Raw genomic sequence first — 24173 nt, 5'->3', positions numbered from 1 at the left:
GTCCATGAAATATTTACTCGACTTGACTACTAAAGGCCGCAGGAGAGCAGAGGCCAGTGCTACACGCAGGAGCCATTTGGCCATAATATCACCAACAATAGGGGGCTTAAGATATATAGGCAGTTCTGCCATGGGCTAGCCCAGCAACAAAAAGCTCTGGGCAGAAGGTGGTAAAATAGCAGCGAGGGACTTACATTAGGTTGTAGGGGCAGAGTGCAACACACGGTAAAAACACAATTGAGGAAAATCACAGAAAAGGCACACACTCCTGTCTTAAGGTGGGTTGAAGGGGTCAACGGTTGTAGAAACAGCTGGGTGGATTCACAAGTATGAGATGGCTGGCTAGGTAATACTGCAAACAAGGAAGCAGAGGACTAGCGGGCCAGGGTTACATGAGCCTCTGAGCCTTTAACGGAGCAACAAGCAGAGACTCTTTGCTAGAACTACAAAGGGGAACACGGGGCTCATTAATAAAAGAGCTGGCGATTATTAAAAAGCAATTCATTCTCATCTTGCCACTTATGCCCTCTCACTCTGTCTTGGAGATCAGCAGGGCAAAGGGCTGTGATCAAAATAAACAGAAGCTCCCTGTTCTCATCTCTTTTGTTAGCTTGTTCTGTCACTCTGCCACATTTCCTTCCACCTTCTAAAAGTGTCACATGGGAGCTAAAGAGATGTCAGAGAGATGCCTATATAGAGTCAAAATAGCCATGATTGCAGCTTATTGACTGTGATCACCGCAAATGAGAGGTGTGATGTTTGCACAGTGTTGTATTATTACCAGCAGTCATCCATCATTGGTCTCTGTGTTCACTCTGTAAACAACCTTGATTAATACAATCGGATCAATGGAACACGAGCCGACAGCCAATGGCTGCAGGGTGTTGCCATCAGTCTCTATTCAGGCTGTGTGGTTGCTGCGGCAGCCCTGAGTACTCCAACACAGTAATGTAATCATTACGCCCCAACCCTAATCAAAACAACTCTGGAGAGTGAAGCTGCTAATCAGTCATTGATGACAACATGTGTATCATGACAATCAGGAAATGATAGATGATGCACGTTTGGTTTGATGTCACTGTGTAGATGTGACGGAGAGATTAAGACCCATGGTGACCTCTCAGAAACCCGGGGGCTAAAAATAAAAGGGCAATGGGGCATTTTAATTTGTTTATGTTGCATTACATTGTGGTCCAGCTAACATCCCCGCTGTCACTCAGAATCATCCGTGACCGATGCTGGCGGCTACACAGCGAACCCAGCGAGCGCTCCCGACATGTTGTTAAGCTAACAAACGCGTGGAGGGCTAATGCTGGCCAGAGGGCTTGGAGCCGGCCACAGAGGAGCGATCACTGCCCGCCAACGTATCGGACAGAAAAACAGGGCCTCAGCATGAGGGGCCACGGGCGGTTCCTGCAGGGTCCGGGCTAGTACAATCGTAGACCACAACAGAACCAGCTATGAGTCACAGTGATACATGGGGGCAGGCCATTGTCAGGGTCACTCAAGCAAATGTAGTTAGAGTGCTGAAATTGTAGGGGTCAGGGGTAACAGCAGGGGGTGTGAGGAAGTTAAATTCTGCTGGGAGGGATTGAATGTGATGCCTGAGCTATTAAGACATATTGTGGCTACTGTATGTTTGTATGCAATGAGAGTTTGGATAAAAAATCTAACTCCCATTTCAAAGTCGGATATTGTGAATACATATTGCACTTACTACTTTGATTGAATTATGGGGCTTTGAATCTTGTTCCTTTGGGTTCCTGCTCAAGTTGGGATAGAATAGAACACACTGGACTAAATCAAACACTCCTCAGAACAGGCTATCACCCTACTGGACTATGTACAAACTGTCTTAAAACTGGAAGCATGTTTTATTAGACGGCCACATAGACGACGACAAGAAAAGAGAGTAGAACAACTGCCAGTTCAAGTTCTTTGACTTACATTTCCTAGAAAAGAATATAGGCCTAATTATTAGCATATAGCACTGCGAAAACCAACAATCTGCACTCACATGCAGTCCAATTAGAATTGCTCAACAATAGTGTTTCATTCTCAGCTCAGCAGCCCCACTCTGAGGAAAGACGCTGATGCTGAGTGTTAGAAAAGAGGACGTGAGAAAAAGAGAACCCGAGGAGGGGCTAGAGGAAGAGAACAGAGAACATGTCGGGATGAAGGTGAAAACCAGATGATTGAAGTAGATTTTCCATGCAGAACAGCAGAGCAGGATAGAAATCCAACTAGAGACTCCAAACGATGACCAGGGGGATTTCTTTGTAAATTCATATGGAAAAGAGGAGGATTGAAAAAAGATCAATCCTCTTTTTAGCAAGAAAGACATATGTCGTAATCAAAGTGGAAACATTTGCATGTGCAGTATGACTGTTGGACTTATTTATGTTCATGATTAGACTTTCACTAACAGGTGATAGACCCCAGGCAGCCCCCTACTGTGCACCCATCTGGGGAAGCACACTGAATGATTGTGAACACACTCACACAGACATATGCTAATACTTGTTTAGATGCATTGAATATACTGTATGCTAAAGGGAGATGTGTTCTTTAAAACTAAAACCACAGGAATTACCCTACAGGCTGGCTTTTCGGTAATAGTGTTTGTAATGCAATTTGGAAATGTCAACTCGTGTGTCTACTTTACCAGCATGTGTCTGACAATACATCTAAAATTAGTATAAAAGAGTGTGTGTACTTCAAGAAGCATGAATGCCACATACACCTAATATCAAATAATTATTGTACAACTGCCAACAAATATGTCATCGTTCCAGGAACAACATGTTTTCCTCGTTACTGTGCGGATAGCAAAAATGTAATCTAACATTTGAACATGATCATGCAGAAGAAAACCACCAACATTCTTCCAGTAATCACTAACCCATTAGTGGTGTTTTTCTTTGATTTCTTTCAAAGTTATTGTCTGTATCCAGCTTTATATTCACGGTAAATGACGTGTGTAGATATCAAAAACTCATATTTGGTGTTAAGAGGGATTGTCTGTGCCAAAGGGACTTCAGCTAAACTGTGGATATATGGTAGGCATTTATTAGGTGTACTGTAGGGACTGGAGGCTATTCGCTGAGACTGTATGGCCTCTTGCTTTCCAACAGTTGTAGGAGGTCTAAGTGTGTGTTTGTGTGTGTGTGTGTGTGTGTGTGTTAGAGAGGGATCAAGAGAAAGTGTGAGGGCTTGCTCTTCCGTTCGAATGTGCAGAGGAGAGCAGTACATGCTGTGCACAATGGATACATCTCCCACACACAAACATGCTGCCCTGCATTCCTGCTGTGCAAACAGACCAGTGCTCTTAATTGGACCATTGGGGGTCTGAGTGTGTGTGTTTGTGAGAGTGTGTGTGTGTTTGTGAGAGTGTGTGTGTGTGTGCATGTGTGTCTGTGTGCGTGAGAGAATGACATATAAAGAGAGGCGAAGGGAGAGAAGCAATTTCAAAAAGGTGATGTTACATTTAAATGTAGGGCTTAGGTTAGAGTATCACTTAAGGTGAAGTGCTTGAGAAAAGGAATGTAATCGCAGGGTAGTCATTGTGTATGTGTGAGTATGTGTGTGTGTGTGTGTGTGTGTGTGTGTGTGTGTGTGTGTGTGTGTGTGTGTGTGTGTGTGTGTGTGTGTGTGTGTGTGTGTGGGGGGTAGAGTAAGTGAGACTGCCAACAGATAAGGAGAGAAGTGCAGTGTCAGCACATCTTCTTTCCTGGCCAACAGAGTGGCACGGGAACACCACAGGATGGATGGATGACACATGCTTGTGTGTGTGGGCGAGTGTGTGTGTGAGTGTGTGTATGTGAGTGTAAGCAGGTGATCTAGAGGACAATATATGTGTGAATGCGTGTTTGTTGTAACTAGGTTGTATATCAAAAATGTAAGGAGAGCATATTGAGCTTTGAGGACTTATTCTTTAGATTTACATATTTTTTTATGTCGTTTAGAGTGTGTGAACGTATGCGGTGTGCAAGTGTGTGTTGCAGTTTATGTGCCAACCCCATGCCCCGTCTCTCCTCTGCCATCTGTGCTCCTGGCATGGCTCCTTAGTGTCGGTAATGAAGAGGAACGCCCCCACTCTGCCTCACACACGCTCTCTCCCTTTCTGTCGTCTCCTCGTATGTCTCTCCAACAACCCTCTCCTTCTGCTGGATCACTTTAACCTCAGATAACTCTGCTGCTCTCTGCACACCAACAACTGATCTGTCCCTGCTACTGGATCTCCACTTCCAAAGCACCTTCCCGAATTGCATCTCCTATGAATCTGATTGGCTTGTTATTGATTTTTCTTTTCTTTTTTTCAACAGAACCTCACAGTGTGTTGCTTCTTAAGTTCAAACAGCTGAATGCTCCCCTCCCACCCAAAATAACAAATCCTATAAAAACGGAACATTTCATAGCTCTACAGAAAGGGACCCCTGATGTGTCCTGAAGAACACAATGATAACCTGCCCGAAACCCAAGATTACACATAATCACACATGTGGCGTCTGTTTGAGGACACTGTATTGAATGTGTTCTTTGGAAGCTTTACTTTAGAGTAAACGTTCCTATCCCCAACCTTTAACCTGGCCATAACTTCATACAACTACATATTTGACCTGACCCATTACTCTGGATTTTTAACCTAACATTGTACAGAATGTGAATGAAGTTGACAAGAAAATAACAATGTCTTATCTGTCTTCTTTCAGAAATCCCCAATCAGTATGAAAGTACCACATTTTGTCTACATTGAAAACATGCACACTCCCACACCTAGGACCCACACACACATTATCAAACACAAACCTAATCCTACAGCAATCCACCTACAATACATACACATCTATCTCATGATGTAACGAGGAATAAATGTGTGAGTAAACTATGACATTCAGTTGGCGATCACCATGAGGAACACAAATAGCTTCTGTTTTGTAAAACTGCGTACTTGAATATATTTTCCAAAACGACATCAACATATTATAATTTGGTTACATTTTTGAGACTCATTGAAATTGCCTTGTTGGCAGTTACAGTTTCAGAATAGATTTAATTCATGCAAACACCAGTCCTGATAATACTTTGATCAGCATTAATTTACATAATAAAGACTTCAGCAACCGCTAAAGGCTTTTGGGACTTTTCTGCAGCTACTGAGGTGGACAGCTTAACCCCTTTTAATAAGTGTATTCACTTGCATAGTCTCCACTGAAAATATAAGCACCCTCACACTCCATCACACCCTTGTTTATGCTCTGGACCTTTTTGAGTGCAGTAGTTCAGGAGATTGTTGGATGCCATGCCTCGCCAAACCCCAGGTCCAATGCCCTTTTCCTCATGCCTGCCTCCAATGATTCCTCCCTTGTGCCAGCTCGGCCTGGAGCAGATGGGTTGGTTCAGCATGGCGTCACACCCGCCGACACAGTGGCATGTCAAACAGGCGGTCACAGGCATGCGCATGCCAAGCACAGACACACTGTACCACCATATGGGAATAATGTGTGCTCAGATCATATTGGCTGGGCCGAGAGCACGATTCATGGCCTGATTTGACCACAAATTAGAATGAATAGATACCACCAGCACACATTCATAACCAGACTGTAGTCAAGGTGGCATAACACTTGCATGCTAAAAGCACCATTGCACTGATATATGAACACAAACACACACAATCTATCAACCCAAGTGATGTCAGTCAGCTGCAGACATGCACACACACCCTTTCCACCAGACCCACTCACAATCCACTTTATCCATCAGACAGCAATAACACACACACACACACACACACACACACACACACACACACACACACACACACACACACACACACACACACACACACACACACACACACACACACACACACACACACACACACACACACACACACACACACACACACACACACACACACACACACACACACACACACACACACACACACACACACTCTGATTTATACAGTGACACACACTCAAACACCCACCCACACACACACACGCCCTCCCCTCTGTCCTCTGCAGGCATGATGCCGGCCTGTGTTTGGGAGGTTAATGGCCATTTGCTCCTCACAACCTTCACACTTGATTACTCCCGCAGACTGTCTGGACGCAGGGCCTAAACTCCAGGACACCAAAGCTGTTCCAGGAGCCGCTCTCATATGCTAACCACGATCCACGGAAATGTTAATGCAAGATTGAGGACGCCGTGTGCAAAAATGCCATGCTTCATATCCTTTATGAAAAGCAACAAGGATTTAGACATGTGAGATAAATCCTCATTGTCCTTGTTATATTTCCAAAACAAACCAGAGCAGAGAAAGTTGTTTATCACAGATACATTTGGAGAAAAGGGTATATATATATATTAAAACAGTCACTGCCAAGTAGCTCCAAAAGGTATGCTATATATGTATAATACATACATTAAAAAATATGAGGGGACAAATACAAGTTTGACAAATCCAGAAGGTATAAATATGCAAATAATTAGGGAACATTTTATAAATATATCATGAAGGTGGTGTCAAACATTTTTTAAACGATAAGATTATTGACACTTTTCCTTCAAATATACACAATGCAATGAAATCAAACGGGCTTCTGATGAGGAGCTAAATTACATTGTACACGCCCTATAATATCCTGCCAGCTTTACGACACACAGATATAATACCCTCTAACATGTTTAGCATGTAATCAACATATGTTATGCAGAAGGATTTGTAAAACAAGCCTAACACCATAAGACCCCAAATATCCCCTTGTATTATTATGTATGCTTTTTAAATGCTTCTTGTTTAAAGCAGCAGGGGTCCACTTGTGAACTGAAGCTTTACCAATATGATTGAACTTAATGAACAGCTGTAAAGAAGCTCCATGACATCTCTTTATAAGGCTGGCAGGTGAATAACCAAACCAATGTATTGTTGTTGTGGTATAGCCCCACTTTCTCAATGTGCTATGATGCTATTGCTGCTCTGTGTTAAGAACTGTTAGAGCTGCTGCTGATACCAAATGTTAGAGAGGATATTTAAGATTGATAAAAGACATGCAGCTGTCATGAATTAATAGGCATGGCAAATATTGTGTGAAAACTGCAACAATCAGGATAATAACATCTGGATAATGTGTTTTTAAATAATATCTGCACGTTTTGGTTTGAAAATAAAACGTAAATCGCTTTTTTTCGCTGCACTGACAAACTTTGCTGATTCAGGATTCAATATAGCCTTGTGAAACTTAGAATATATATATATATATTTCATAGGTCTAACATGTTGCCTGCGTTTCCAATATCAGTATTTGTTTAGCCTCTATTTCTGACACCATTTTATTAACAGGGTGTTCTGCAAGGTTGCAAAAGCTGTCAGGAAAGGACACTTCTTGACATACTTTGAATATTCAATCTGTTGAGGATGACACAACATTCCTAGCTTGCTTGGCATAAAGTTCACATTTGACAGTTTTATTACTAGGGCTGAACAGGTATCAAGATCTGTTCAAATGAAGGACAGGCCTTTGGGGAATAAAATACGTTGCTCTGAGTTGTGAAATATATGTGCTACTCTTATGCAAAGTACAACTAACTTATTGTTCACTAAATATTACACAGTATGACAATCCAGAAACCTGATAAAATTAGGTAGGACAAGGCAAATGATTCCTTTTTGAGACACTCTGATTCCATGTGGTGATTATTGACAAGTAACTGTAGAGTAACTGCCATGTTTAAATTCAAGCCAAAACACACAACTTTCACTTTATTGCCTCTGTCTGTCTGTTTAAAAAAGAGTCATACTGTGCATATGCCAATACGGAAAAGCAAAGCTCCTTTCTACTGCTGTGGAATGTAGTGTACTGTATGCACTATTTTGATGTTAAAGCAAAGGCAGATAGCAGCAACGGTTACATAAGAATGCAGACGTTAATATGGTTTCTATGGCAAACAACTATCAGTCTATCAGGATTAGACCTCTTTTGACGATAATGCTATTTGGCTCCTATCTTAAGATATCACATATGTTATCTTAAAAGGAGCACAGACAGAACTATCGCTGCAGATCTGATGAAAAGCTGTGTGTATGTATGTGTGCAAATGCCTGCACGCGTGTCCTTTAAATTGCAGTCATCTGCTAACAGTGAAGATGACGTGATGTAAGTGAAAGATATGAACAGATAATGTTGATAGAGATACAACGAGACATCCACATCAAGACCCTCCTCCATCTATGGCTTATTGTGTTGTTGCTCAATCTTCCACGCTACGGTTCCCCAATTCCAAAAGACGTGTATCTACCTGTAATCCATGAAGTCGTGCCCCTTGTAAAGTAGGTCTCTTTGTTCCATTGTATGCGTAGTACTAGAAAATAGATATGTATTGATGTATTTGTGTAAAGGACTGGAAAGTGGTTAAGTAGGGGTCTGTAATCAGTTGAGGACACCATCTCATTCTGACAGCAAAAAGCCCCCTCCCTGAGGCCACATCCAAAACATATCCCACACAGTGCTGCATCACAAATGGGGACAACAAAGATGTGACCAGTTTGTGAAAAACTACAAAATTGTGTGTGTGGTTGTGATGGTGAGGGAGGGGTTGATGAGAGAAGAAAAATAAGAAGGAGGGAGGGGAGCAGCAAGCAGATTATGACCCCCAGCCATGATTATCTACGCCTGCTGCTCTGACCCCCCGTGCCAATTACAGAGATAAGGCAGTGTGTACTTTCCTTCCTCTGAAGCAAAATGCGTTTGTGGCGCTTGCTCACACAGACATTTGTATTCACTGCATGCTATCAGGGCCCACACACTTTCTCTTTCCCACTGTTCTCGCTCATGTGCAGCAGGGAGCTTTAGCATCCATGACAAGATAACCTCCGTCGATAGTTCGTAGAATTTAAGATGACAACCGCAGGGAGACATATTTGAGTCGGTAGGATGTTGAGAGGACAGCAGATTGATTTGGAGAAGCGGGAAATGAATCATACATTTTAGCGGTCCTCCAGAAATGTAGAGCTCCCTTTAGAGCTTCAAACACTCCCTTGTTGCCTTTCGTACGGCCATCTGCATCCTCCCTCGTTGCCTTTTTTCATGCTCGCCTTCCATCCTCGGCTCCTTATCAGTTTCCTTCGCTCTCTTGATTTTTTCCCCCCTTCTCACAGCTCTCTCTCACTCACTCTTTATAAAAAGGTCCCTGAGGGGATACTGATTTATGATTTGAACTGCATTTCCCAGCATGCCGTGGCAGGAGGGCACGGTCCCATGGGATGGCCATCAGTCCTGCAAGGCAGTATGGGTCCCGACAGCTCCAGGCTGCTGCCGGTTCTCTCATTAGAGTCTCTGTAATGAGTCCACATCTAACCTGTCGCCTGTTCAGGGCTGAAAGGAGGCAGACTGATCGTGGACTGGGGCTGTGCCACATTCAAATTCAACACAAAGGTCCTGTCCTCCAAGCAGTCGATGAGATATGATCAATTTCAACAACTTTGTTGTTGTGTTGACAAAATGCCATGAACAACTCTATGCAAAGGCAGCCCCCATGTGGAGACGAACAAGCTTTGTTCTATTGATGGAACAAAAGATCTTTTGCACTTCTGCACTCAAGCGTGTATGCTGATTACTAAACTTTACTTTACTGTAATTGTGTTTGTTTAAATAGTGATTGCAAGCTCCCATTGCACCGAGCCTTTATTGAGCGTATTTGTTGATTTAGTAGAACAAGAGACAAATAATGTACCTACTTGTTTAAGTACTGGATTTATGTGCAATAGCAGATTGATAGTCGTCCAGTCAGACTAAAGCTACAAGATTCCAAAGGAGTCCTTAAATTGTATTTGCCAATGTCTTATATTTTTAAAAACTAGTCTTAGTGGGACCAATATTTCTAAATAGAACCTCAACGCTAATCAGACATTAAAAGACACAAGGCAAAATGTCACCAGACGTGCATTTGAGATAAGGGAGAGCAGTCTCCCAATTATGATAACAAAGCAAATTAAAGAGGAAACGAGCAAAGGACAGCAGCATTGCATTATAGCAAACAATTCACAACATTCAATTGTGGCCAAGAGGAGAGCACACGGGGTGTCTAATGGTTACTCAATCTAATTCCACCAGTCAATTGCTCAACTGAAAACTAACTTGCCACCATTGAGTCTTTGTGAATCACAACTTGTTGACAGCAAAGATGGCTTCCACCACTTGGCTGCCAGAGCTGCCTCCCAGAGGGAAAAGCTGCAAGCTACTCCCAGAAGGCTTTGACAAGACAAGCCTTCCTCCTCCTGCCCGACATGCTCTAAGAGCCGTTCAGTGGACCTATTGTCTTCTGAAACATGCTCCCACTGCCTGACCAGTCCCATGTGGAAAGACAGTGAAGGCTCCTTTCTTGTTCAGCCAACAGGTAGAAGAATGGAAACTGTGGCTGGAGTACAACGAGGCAGTGGAACATTGGTGTGCACAACTCTTGTTAGACAGAAAGGGCACAGTGGCAATCTCCCTGCCCGGTCAGGTCTAGTGAGCAGATTGCCTAAGGTGTCCCAAGATCACAGAGAGCGGAGGCAGGAGGGAGAGAGGAGGAAGTAAATAGGAAAACAGAAAACAACGGGCACAGCACCATCCTTGTCGGGACCATTTTTCATTAGTTACTGTAAGCATTACTAACCCCTGGTTTTCCTCATTTATGTATTTTCTTTGTCTCATATTAGGTTTCACTCTGTGGTGCAATTACATGCAATGGGAGAAATGTTTGGCTGATTTCTCTTTTTTCAGAGACGATTTTAACAACAATTATTCTGCATTTGTTTTCATATTTGAAATATGTGTTTTGCCTATTAAAACAACCAACACCATTATCAAACTGTTATGAATAATACTAATGCAGGACCAGTTTTGTTCCTAATAGTAACACATGCATAAACAATCAAATCAGATAAAAATAAACATGAATCCAAAGTCAACAAAATGTCAGTTTCTGTTTTTAAATTCAAAGCTGTAAAGGTTTAACTGCACTTCTTAGTCATTCTAGAGCTTAGGTGTCATACCAGCTAATCTATAATATAAAATGGAACTAGAGAGTATAATTTTGTTCTAATCATAGCATGTGTCTTTACAGCAATACATAATAATATGTTCACCCATCACATGTCATTGTATTTGGAATAAACCTGAGTGCATGGCCGTGGCTACTAGCCTCAGTTAACAATAATGTTTACAGCATATTAATACTGTTCATAGTAAGAAAGCTATAGGCCGGAGTACATTGCAATGTAAACATTAGCAGTGTACATATAAATAGTAATTGCACATGGATGTTTCCACACAAACAAACCCACCCTCACACATACCATTCCAGCTGTACAGCAGTTATACAACTGTGCAGATTACATATTCCTTTGAAGTTCATATAGCACTCAAAGCACTTCTTTATTAGGTCGGTTCTGTTTAACATTTTAAGAGGCATTTTGTTCATTCCCATTAAAACATGCAAAGTGCAACATATGATAAAATGTGTGGAAATGAAATGAAGTTGAATCCATGGAGGATACATTCATAAGCATGTTTTTAGGGGAAATAAGATTTGTGTGACAGCACACTATTTCTATGCAACTGCGAGGAAGGCAGCTCATATCCAATGAGTTTACAAAGGATCTTTCTCTAACTGGGGCTTAACAGGCACTCGTATCACACAGACAACTGTTCATTATTCAAGTGTGCTAAATACTGTGCATGTGCAATTACTTTATGTTGTCCAAAGCTAAACTAGATGATTGTTTTTAATACAAATCTATTTATATCAAATGACGTATCCATCTCTGAGCGTGCACAGATCTAAGGCATTATGTTAATCACTGGCTCATTGCATCACATTTGGCCTGGGGTTTTGGAGGATAAAGTGAACATTAAATAAAACAGGGATATCCTCCGTTGGAGCAATAAATTGCCTTTAAAAATCTAATTAGAGCATCTGCAAAATACATTCTATGAAGTGTTACTCGGATACATGCTGAAACTTCACAAACTGTCGGATGTGGTGTATGCTGAGGATGCTTCTAGAACCTACTGCATCTCCATCTTTGACGTATATTTGGCTGAGATAGGATGAGACGGATTCAAATTCAATATTTGTGATTCACTGAGAACGTAAGCGAGGCCATCTGCTTGGAGACAAGCGAGAAGGAACAGGGGGTGGACGGCAAGACATTTCAATACAAATTACTCTGAACAAACCATCCATTTCAAATTAAAATGGCCATGACACCTGCAGTGTCTGTATACATGTACTGTATTAGTGAACACTTTTGCAGGGCTACATATTTGATGTAGTTTTGAGTGCAAAACACATGAGGGGCAGAGTTTGACATCTGACAACCTCGATAGAAGCTGTTAAGACCGAGGAGGGTGGCAGCTTCAGTGACAGAAATATACAGAGAGTGTGGGGGCAAAATCTCAGATTCATTCCTCTGCCCACAATATGTGTGAAATGATGCATGCATCTGTTAGTGCACGTGTGCGTACATATGTGTTTGTGGGCGTTCAGATTACTGTTGTAGATTTGGATATAAATGTGCTCATATCATTGTACAGTTAGTGTGCTATCGATGCAGTTTTATGTTATATAGTTAAATAAAGAGCTAACAAGGTCGGCTTACATACAGTACATTTATCAGGGAAATCACCCAATTATAGGTTAAGGAGGAGGTCACTGGAAAAATAGACTGAGGTATTCACTTACCACTAAATGAAAATCAATAGCATTGTATGCATGCTTCCGGATGACTTAGTTTCCCTATCTTAGTTATCCTTAGTTAATTATTTTTATATAACAGGTTTGTTTTTGAGTGAGGCTTTGTGGCAAATAATCCACTGCTAACCACATTTCCTGAGAAAGAAATCTAGCACTCAAAATGTGATGCACCTACCAAAGGTAATGAGAGTTGCTTGTTTAGAGTAAAAACAGAAATAAGTGGGCAGTCGGTATGATTCTGAGAAGCGGCTCAACAGACTCTGAGAAACTCAAACTAATGTGTAATCCAATATAAAATGAAGAAGATAGTTTAGCATCCACTTATTATACAGGACGCTGAAGCTCGTTGTTAGCTGTGGTTACAAGTCATGTAACTCCAGCATCCTAAGCACCCTCAAATGGAGTAAAAGAGCAAAATAATAATAATATTCGGCACAAAAGCATTAGGTGCCTTGCCATTTTAGCTAGGACGGAACAATCGTGGTTCACTGCATTCCCTGGTTGAACTTTAGAAGTAACCCATTCTAGCAGTCAGAGCAGGTAGTAAGAAAACACATTTACTTGAGAACATTGTAGTACAAATTGCTGCCATTATGCTGCACTCACACCTTGAAAAGGATTACCTTGACATTAACAGTGTGTTCACAGATGTTGGAATCCTTAAAGCACCCGGTATGGACACAAGTGGGAGATTTCATCTAAATGCCATGGCTGTGAATCGCTCTGGGATGTTAGTGCTCACAGAGGTTGATAAGCTGGATTCAAATGTATAAGCAGAGAGAGAGTATCAAAGAAATAGCTGAACAGTCAGGCAAAAACTGACCAATTACTAACAACAATGGCAGTTTATATCATTTCACTTGAATGATGCTCTATATATGATTAATGTAATTTTAATGCAATCTGATTAAGAAAAAAGGTTTTGAAAGCCTTTTACATTTGCTACTTGTCTGTGCCCTTTATGTAACATGAAGGAGATACACTGCTAACTGCCTGACTACATTGTCTGGTAACATCTGTTAATGTCAAGTAGCATACAATTAAAAGAGCATATTTCACCTTTTTCACATGTACGTCCGGTGAAACAGTGATTTGTATGCTAATGATTTACATACAGTGTTTTTTTTATATATATGTGTTTTTGCTTCCATATGCTAACTTAATGAATTGTAAACAGTTACTTTGTATCTCTTCTCCACAGAGACACAACGTGCATCTCATTGTGGCGTGGAGTGAGTATTTGCAGGTTTATAGGCCAAAGGGTTTGACATTAGCAGACGGAGTCCTTGCGCCTCACATGCTGGTCATGTCACGGCAAATCTCATCTCATCTGGCTCAGAGGGAAGGGGCTGCTGGCTGCTGAAAGGCCAGCTTCCAAACAGATACCATCAGCCTGACACCTTGACCTGACTGCAGCTGAGGGCTACAGCTCCGCTCCATATCATATCCAGACGCATTAAGGTGAGAGAGCAAGGTCACAATATAGTGCATTAAAAACACAAGGCTGATCCTTTACTTCCAAAGCACCGGCAATAAAAAAAAGATCAAGTAGTAGGTCAATAGGTGAACTACTGTAGTTTTAGAAGTAGTAGCAGCAGTAATGCTATGAAAAAAAGCATTGTATGCCAGTTGAGCTTGCTTGGTCTCAAATGCAACCAATTATAACACACCCTGATCAGATCAATTGCTCCCATTGTTCCTCATGTTTGTGAGTGTATCATACATGAGGTGTTGAAGCTAAGGAGGGTGAGATCAATGTTTGTCCTCAAGCTGAATACAACAGGGATTTTCTGGTGTTGCTGAATCTCTTTGGATTTCCCGTTATCAAGATGGGAAATCCTGCTATAGTGTTATAGATACATTGTGTCAATAGTAGCCTTTTATTTATGTTGGCATTTAATTTTACCTTGTGCTAATTAAAGTGTATTTCACCTAGAAGAAAACCTATCTACATGCAGCATCCAGCCACATTCCCTTTATGGAGCTCAAGGCTTTAGTTACTGCAGGTCTCTGGAGGAGGAATCGACCGTGAGATGTCATGGCATTGAATACATTGTTGTCTATAGCTCGACTCTGGTTTGCTCCATCTCGTCTTTTCAGCCCACCTCTCATCCACATAGTCTCTCCCCGTCCTTTATACACTCAAACATTCATATTCTGGTATTCATTAAACAACGTTGTGTGTGACTGAGTGGCCATGAAGCAGGGGCACTGCTGTGTAAGGCTACCCAGTCAGCCAAAGAATATAATAAAATGTTCCTTGCGAAACGACAGAAACCTCGTGTTCCAAGTGTGTGATAGATTTTTCGCCAAAGCAGTGAACAAAGCATCAATATTTAAACAAAGCAGCTGAATTAAAAGACAATCAATGAGAAAAAGGGCTTTCCATTATCAGGGTGTGAGGAACAAGTGAATAATATGTGGAGGAACTGCACAGCCTGCTGACATTCTCTCACTGCAACATCTGTCACATCCAAACAAATCTGTCGTGACCTCAACCACCATATAAGATCAATTAAAATAAAGTACAATTCAAGGCAGTTTCAGAGAAATGACTAAGAGCCAAGAAAATAATAAAAGTCTCCTCGGTAGTGCAGGGAGATCACACACTATCCCTAGTGCTTGTCTGACATCTAGTGGTCAACCCGGGGTACAGACCCTCTCTAAGCATAGTTTGAATGTGTGTCATGACAGTGGTTCCACACATAAGAAATGGTGTGATTCGTCATAAACTGAGACCACTTTCATGCCTGGCAGGGGCTGTTGGAGTTTTTGGATTGCACTCCACCAAGTCTGACATAAACAGTGTTCAAGTGCATTTTAAGTGCAGAGATGTAACGCACAATCATATGACTCAATCAAATGGGATGCACATCTGTATGACTTTACAGGAGCACCTACCACTGAAACATGAACTCTGAATTTTAACCATCACCATTACTCACAAATGTTAGAATTGTCTAACACAAACACTGACCCCCTGCCCAATAGTGATCCTTTTGACTGCAAACTGAAGATTGATGAATGACTCAATAAAGGCATGGCCATATTCTCTGAGCACATTAAAAAGCCCTTAATTGCTTTGTGAAGCTATTTCCACGAACGCTGGGTGAAAGTCAAGTCCACATCTGTCTTCTCCAACACTGACATGGATTTTGAAGAACATACACACAGACACAAACATTGTTGCAAACATCAGGTTTTCTCCAATTTTGTCGCTGTGGCTGGCAGCACTTACCTGTGGGCTAGTTTTTCAATTGTCAGTGGCCAAGATAGAAATAACAGTTTGCTATCATTCTGTCAGCATGGGGCAGAACAACATTAGCTTGCTCTGAAAATAAGCAAGCACCATGTGGTGCCGACTCTCTGTGGATAAGCAATTAGCTTTCTGGGGGCCAAAACTACTGTTTGTCCCACATTGAAAACAAGCAACACCTGTGTGTGCAGCCGAGTGGAGCCAAGACTCAGCTCTGCATAATAGAAATAGAATATCCAACAGGGGCGTGTCAAGTTGCCCTTTTCAGAATTAATTGTGGAGAAGATTGATGGGAAAATGAATAGAATGGGTTACGAGCAGATGAGAGGCAATGAAATCATTTTAGAGCGGAGTGTGGCAGGCAAGCGAAGAGGATGGCAGGATGAAAAATCCTGATGATTAGGAAAGGAAAACATTAATTCAATCTGTGGAAGAAAAAGGGAAATCAAAGTGACGGAACTCATAAAAAGAAGACAAATACGACCTAGATTATGTACTTGAAAAGAGGTGGGGAGAAACATACAAATGAGGCGATAAGAAAAACACAAATGAACGATGGCAAAGAGGGTAAATGATCTGTAATGGGAAAAATAAATCCAACAGTTTCATGGGTAAGGAAATATGGAAGAGTGACGTTGGTAATGAGAGAGGCGTCACTCTTGATGAGGTCAGGAGGAAGCAGAAAAGGGCGACTGCACAGAATCAAGATGAGATAGACAGATACATTTTAGTCAGAAAATTGGATAGAACCACTTACTGAGGCTACAGTCTATCCTGATACAATCTGGCGGGAGAAAGAGCGAAATGGTGAGATCAAATAAAAAGAAAAGAGAAAGAAAGAGACAGAAAGAGGATAAAAGAGAAAAAGACATTTTACATCCTTCAAGGTACATTCTGCAGACAACCAAGCATTGCTCTGAGGCCACCATCCGGGGACAGGCTCTGAGTCAGGATCACCCTTTTCTCCATCAATCCCATCATACACCCCTCCTCTCCACCCGATGCCCTCAAAGCACAGCAGAAGGCAAGACTAGCACCACGGGAACGATACAATGAGAGAGCGTGGTGCAATGTCAACATAGTGATGACACTTCAAAAGAAACTCTGCAAAGTGCACCGTTTGATGATGTACTAAACACTTTATATGTGATTACAGAGACTACATCAAAATGCAAATTGTGTACTTGGAATTATAAGGTCTTATCTGAGTGGAGTACCATTTTGACATACTGAGCAAAGAATATTTTACGTACCATCTGGTAAAACATTTATGACTTTTGTATTGTATTACCTTTAAAGTTTTTTCTCTTTGTAAAACAAAATATAAAGTATTAAAGGTCCCATGTCATGGACCAATCCGTGGAGCCGTTACGTTACGTCCACGGAGCCGTTACGTTAAGTCCGTGAATTGGTCCAAATGGACCAATTCACGGACTTCCTCACACACACACAAACTTTTCTCTGCCGCAGCTCCGCCGATTTATGTGCCGAGGCTGTGAGTCGGTGTGTGAGCATACACACAAACTCCCAGCCAGGCTGCGGGTGTGTGTGTGTTCGGGCTGGGTTTCGCTGTGTCTCGCTGTCTCGCAGACGACAACTGGGCTCATAGGGAGCCAACAAGCCGTTTAGGACAGAGAGTGAATACACATACTATACAGAGATGCTGTATGAGAAACCAATGTGATTTTGGAAAATTGCACAGTATAAATCTATTCTAGTCGACCTCAACAATGGAATTATGATCAGTAGAAATGGCCATGACATGGGACCTTTAACTTCATAAAAAAAAAGTCAGATAGAGCCTATAATTTAAATTGCACAACATGTTTTGTCTATACTTATATTACCTTAACAACTTCATGTGGTTGCCATCTTGAAGAAGATTGCAAAAAAAAGTGTGTGAAACAATTGTTCTCACTGTGTGTACCAATAACCTTCTCTCGCATCTGCTGTGAACTTGCTAGAGCTAACGCAGCGACCATTAGTAAATCGATTTGAGTTTCAGTTGCCTTCTGCAGCACTTTGGAGCATGAGAAACCCAACAGTGTAAATGACAAGAAAGGGTGATCTGCACATCCCAGCCACATCATGCCTGGTGCACACAATGTGCAAGAAATAGGGCTGCCACTTTACTATTTGCTACAAGTGGTGCAACAAAAACACTGTGAAGGGTGTTATGACTTTACAAGCTGTGTTGTCAGAATAGAGTGTTGGATAAAAGTGCTGTCTTTCAAGTAGAAGGCACTGGGTAAAGCAGATGGTCAGTTACCATTTGCTAAGTACCCTACAGCAAAGAACTATTTTCTGCTCTGAAGCTTACCGTGACCTTAAGGGACAGGTCACAGGTTACAGGGATAATTAAAGTATGAAATTATAATTCCCCATTGAATACTATATTTTAAAATGAATTCATTGCTGTTCAGCCCCATCTAGTGTCGGTAAACTGTGTGTGCATGTGGCAGTGTGGTTGGGTTGTGGTCTCGAGCTGTCAACCGCTACAGAATAGTGGACACAAACAGCCAGGGACCGGCGTCACGTTGTAGAGAGTCGGGGGTTATAGAAACACAATTATTCAAACTATATTTAGGGGCCACATGTGTTTGTAAGCAGCAGTGTTCTCTGTAGGAAGCAACATTTGTGCAATCTTTCTGAAAAAAGGTGTCCCTTAAGTACGTGAAAGTGTTTTCAACAGATCAATAAATAAAATGATCAACAGAGTTAAATAACAATCAACCATCTAAAAAGGGAGAAACATTAAGCTGGTTATTGTCATTATACATCACTAATACATATCATTAAGGCTTAATCTGTCTGTATTGTCTTTGATAGTGAATAACTAGATGGGCTTTAATCATTCTAACAAGGATTAAAGCCTTGACAACTAATGATAATGTGTATTGTAATGAGGATTTGGATCTACTTTAGTTGGTAATTAATTAACTTGCAAAAAAGTCCTGAGGAGACCTTTAATGTCAGTCAACTGTTCAACTTTTACGCCCAATTGAAAACAGAAACATTAGAATGTGGGTCCCATTTCTCGGATGGAAATTGGAATACTAATATGAGCACGTTGGTGGTATGGATTTGACGTAGGTGTGTGCATGGGGATTTCTAGCAGGTCAAGTTGTGGCCCTGTGGACGGTGTTCGTGCAACTTTGCGGAACTTCAGCTGTGACCCGGTCTCTCTGACTGTTTGATCCAAGGGCCGCAGACATAAAGGCCATTGAAGGGATGAAAAGTTCCATCTTCTGAGTTTTGGCCAGGTGGAGTTTAGATGAATGACAGAAAATGAGCAGTGAGAGAAAGGGAGGTAGAAGAAGAAAGGAATGGCCACCTCCGCCCCGCCCCCTTCCTGTCTCTATGGTGGCTTAAACTCCCATAACCCAGGGTGCACCTCTGTCTTTCTCCCCCCCGGTTCAGCTTTGAGACTCTGGTCCTTCAAAGGCTCAGCACAGACTTAAAGTATCCTTAAGCTGGAAGGTCAAACCTAACTTCCCCAGAGCACTAAAACTCATCGCTATGACATTTTAACAAGTCAAAAGGTCTGCATTCCTGAAGCCATTTATTAGAAGGAATGTATTTGCCCTATCTCTGAAACTATCCCTCTTACAAACCCTGCTCTACAATTTCAATGACCTTTCCCCGCTACGATTGCCTTTTAGACTTTGTGACACCCCCCTCTACTTTTAACTTGTCTGTAATTACATATGCTAGGATACCTATCTTCTGTAAGCACCGCTGCTGGGCAAAAGTAGAGCTATTGAACTCCTCAGCTAACTCCACAGAAAAGGGAGAGGGCAGAACCATGAGGAGGAGCGACACAGGAGTAATGCCACCTTAAAGCTGCTAGAGACAGGTCAGTGGGTTGAAGCCCAGGGTGGGGGCCATGGATACTGTTAGGATGGAGGAGGAGCTGCTATGGGGCTTCACAGGGCACAAAAGGAAGTTGGTGATTGCAAGGAGAAGGGATGGTACAAGGGGTCAAATAATATGGAGGAGAAATGACTGCAGGGTGACTCCCCACAGAGGGAGACCTTTAGTTATATTTTCCTGCAGCAAGCACTTTTGAGGAGAAGTTTCTGTATTGTACCTCAGTTTTCTCAATTAAATATCCTTTGAACATCATCATGTTGGCATTTCTCAAATAAATAAATGTGCAGCTAGCTTGTTCAGCCAACACAGAACGATATGAAGTGTTCTCCATCATAAAGAACAAATAAAACATAACTGAGGTACAAAAGAAGAAGCGTTTCCCCAACCAACTATCAACATCAAAAACAAATGATCAAGGTGTCAAACCGTCGAGTGACGATGAGGAGACAAGGGAGGGAAAGGGGAGGTCAGCAGGGACAACGACCATGTAATACGGCGACCTACCGAGGTTCACGGTGAGCTTGACGCGGCCTCCGTCCAGCTCCAGCCGCAGGGTGTCTGCTGACTCCTTGGAGGTGGTGGCCATGAGCAGGCCGTACGCCCGCTGAGACATGAAGCGCAGCGCCAGGTCCTCTGCCTCCGTGTGCATGGTGACCGGCACTATGATCTTCAGGTACATGCTGCCGTCATAACTCAGCACCGTCGCCTCTGGATAGGGGCGAGGAAGAGGAGAGGAGAGGTTGAAATGTTACACAGGGAAGGTTGTTTCCAGAAAGAAAAACGTCTTGCAGAATGTAGGACATAGGCATAGAGTTTCATTTTTGTAAAATATCTCCATCGGATGTATTTAAAACTACAATTAGAACAAACTGATTTATATTTGTCTTACTTCATCAAACAGTAAAGATGTTGTTAATATGTGTCTGCCTTATAGGTGCTTAAAAGCAGGACCAGGAAAAGCGCTATATAAATCACATGTAATATTATTATTACTATAAAGAAATAAGCAGAAGTAATATTTAATTCAAAGGATGTTTGGTGACATCATGTACACAATGAGACATTTGTCTCTCTTTGTGTTTTTGGAATTGCACCTCTGTTGTTTGACATATCAAGTCGATATTAAATATGATTGTTTCTTCATTTGTTTTGTGTTCACACAATATGCCCAGGAGTTCATACCCCCCTAATTCATTTTCACAGAATGACAAATCTACAACCCAAAGCACCAAATGAAAACATTCATTATAATGGAAAAAAGAAACGCAATAAATATTCATAATGACTCCAACATCATTCACTCCCCAAGCCTAAAAAAAGTGAAGTTACGCTGGTTCAGGAGAAATTCTTATTCACACCAGGCAATGTGCCTACTCTCTCTAGAATCAGCCATGCCATAAATAGACTGCTGTGTTGAGTGACAGTTCTCTGAGTACTGCTCTTATTCTGCAGCGTGGGTTGACATGCGTCACCATAACATGAGTCACTGTCACAGGGTAAATGACACGTCCAGGTTTTAGAAAAATGTAGGTAAAGAAAAAATACAGAGAAAACCCTTCGACTGAATTCATAAAAACTGGTGCCTTTGCTGGCAACAGGGTATATGTGGGTTTTGAGGTGGCTTGGTACCTCAGTCTATTCCACTCAAATTAGAACAAGTTGAAAAGGCAAGAAATGTCAGAAGTGCTCAGTTACCAGATAAACTACTGTACCGACTGACTGCCTGTGTGTACTGCCTGTTGAAAAACATGTCCTTGTGTTTTGTAGGACCTAACCTCATGTTTTTTACTTTATATTGAGGGTTTATGTGAGGTTCAGTGAAATGTAAGGTGTACAACTCTGTGTGAAAAGACATTTCATTTGCAAATATGACAGGATTCAATAAAAAATTAATTAATTAATAAAAAGTAATTATCAGTGCACAAAACAATATTAATTATCATCCTAAAACCAGCTTAAACAGCATTGATTAATTTTATTTAGTGGGCTTAAAGGCATCATGTAATATCCCTTGGGTTTATTCATCTAATCAATAGTATGGATTGTCCTTACACTCTGTGAATATATGCACTGAGTCTATTGACACAGAAAAATATGCAACTGGTTATTAGAAAAGTGCCCTGCGACACATCCATGCAGTAACAATAAACTCCAGTAGATGGCAAAAGAGGGCCACTAAAACTACACCTGTCACCTGAGCAGCCAAAGACAAAACTGTTAAAATATCACCCTTCAGAATAAAGACATTTCCTCCTCTACCTCCACTGTCCTGATTTGAGTCCAATCTCTCCTGTCCTCATTACCTTCCTTGTCCCTCAAAATGCCGTACAGTCATGGCTCAGTCGCCCCCACGGACACGCAAAGACAAACCATGAAGCGAGGCGCCTGCAGCTAATTGGAATGAATCAGACCTACGTGGTGCGGTTTAACTAGGTAAGCTGCCCTAACTGAGGCGTATGCACCACCTGTGTTTGGGTGAGTGACACAGATGGTGGCGGTAGGCCTGGCTGCTCTGTCACACTGCTGCAAGCCTCATCGCTCGAGGCCTCTGTCCACCCACCCCACCACCCAGCCCTGGGTGGCATTTGGTGCACACACACCTCCCTGCGGAGCTCTTACTCTTACTATAAAGCAGCTGCTTGGTTTATGAGAAATGCACAGCAGCGCATCATCAAAATGCTCATTCTAAACGTGTTCCCTGGTTTTATTGGATGGAGTTTACGACATAACATTGTAAACATTGTACAACATTAACAACTATACAGTTTCATTGTTTGACCATCTGCAGTGTATGCTGATGAGAAATTATGTTGCGTCACCGAAGGAACGGTGTTTGTATGTGTGTCACGCTTGGGATAATACAATGGCCTTTCTTTTTTGAATTGTGTATACCACAATTGTGCTATTTCACTAACTAGATGCAAGCTTATGATGAATTCTAGAGCTGAAAATGTGGTCCCTTCACACATATGGACACCAATTCCTTCCCTTGTCCCCTCTTACCTATCTCACAGTTGGTACCGAGGTATCCGGTGCCGATGCAGTCACAGATGTAGCGGTTCCAGCCCTCTTTGCACAGGCCTGTGTTGCCACAGGGGGCGCTGCTGCACCTCTTCTGCAGTTCCCGGGTGCAGAAACTGCTGACCCCAAACGCGCTCTGGATCTCAGCCAGACGGCGAACATCGCGGCTCTTTCCATCGATGAAGAGGTCGCGCACGCAGCCTACGTAGCCATAGTTAAGCAGCGCCGTCCAGACCTCTGGCGGCAGAATGAGGTCCGACTTCGACTCGGGCAGCCCACCCAGGTACATTTCGCTGTCCAGGTCCAGGATTTCACTGCCCTCTGGGGAGCTGAAGGGCATGCTGCGGCTGTTGACTGAGATGGAGCCTAAAGGACAGAAACAAAAAACAAGTAATCTATTAAATACTGAACGCGTTCGGATTTACAGGCACATAGATGTGTCAGTTTAACCATAGTTATTTAGTTTAGTCAAGAGAAGTGGTGTATATCTGCATGTTTTTTGAGCAAACATAATTTATATTGAAAGTGTGTTTTAAAGGTGGGGTAGGTAATTTTGGAGAAACCAGCTCGAGTGCGCTAGGATTTGAAAATACACAGCCGGAAAAAATCTGCCACTTCCTTACAGAGCCCCTCATCCAACACACACGAACGCGCACATGACCAATGAGCGCACGAGATAAGTGTGTGCACAGATGGAAGGCTGACAGGCAGGTAGGCCATCCAGTTATTTTAGCCGGGCCGGCTAAAATGATTGGTCGTGCTTTTTACAGTACCACGGCTTCCACAGATGAATTTTTTTAATGGATTTTTGGTCAAAGCACTTAAGATATTCATTGCCATCAGGATGTTAAGAGCATTCCATGGAATATAACAAAAAGTGTATCTCGAGCCGGTTTCTCAAACTTACCTACCCCACCTTTAATTAGTGCAAAACACTGAATTAGTGTTTGGTCTGGATAGGTGAGTGGGTGGGTGGGAGGTCAAGTGGCTGAGTTAGTGAGCGAATGGTTTTGTGAGAGGAGCAGTAAGTGGATCATTTAGGGACACATAGAGAAGGACATACATACAGAATGGATGACAGCCATGTGTGTGTGTGTGTGTGTGTGTGTGTGTGTGTGTGTGTGTGTGTGTGTGTGTGTGTGTGTGTGTGTGTGTGTGTGTGTGTGTGTGTAACATGCATGTCTGTAATAGGCTAAATGGAGGAGAAGGGAAGCAGAATGCAGCAGAGAGTGGGTGAAACAAAAGGCCCTCTGTCTTTCTGTGATTAACGACTCCG

General features: G+C 42.2%; 1 protein-coding gene across 1 annotated transcript in view; it reads right to left on the bottom strand.

Moving 5' to 3' along the window:
* The window catches only part of nrxn2b (neurexin 2b), a 619828-nt gene that overhangs the window by 295143 nt on the left and 300512 nt on the right, over window positions 1-24173 (bottom strand). Inside the window, 3 exon segments of the mRNA XM_034136360.1 lie at window positions 16761-16787; window positions 20381-20584; window positions 22880-23263. Of these exon segments, the coding sequence (XP_033992251.1) occupies window positions 16761-16787; window positions 20381-20584; window positions 22880-23263 (615 nt within the window).

This window comes from Trematomus bernacchii, unplaced genomic scaffold (genome assembly GCF_902827165.1).
Source record: "Trematomus bernacchii unplaced genomic scaffold, fTreBer1.1, whole genome shotgun sequence".
NCBI lineage: Eukaryota > Metazoa > Chordata > Actinopteri > Perciformes > Nototheniidae > Trematomus > Trematomus bernacchii.
Note: the sequence above shows the minus strand (reverse complement) of the source record. Positions and strands in the feature narration are given on the sequence as shown.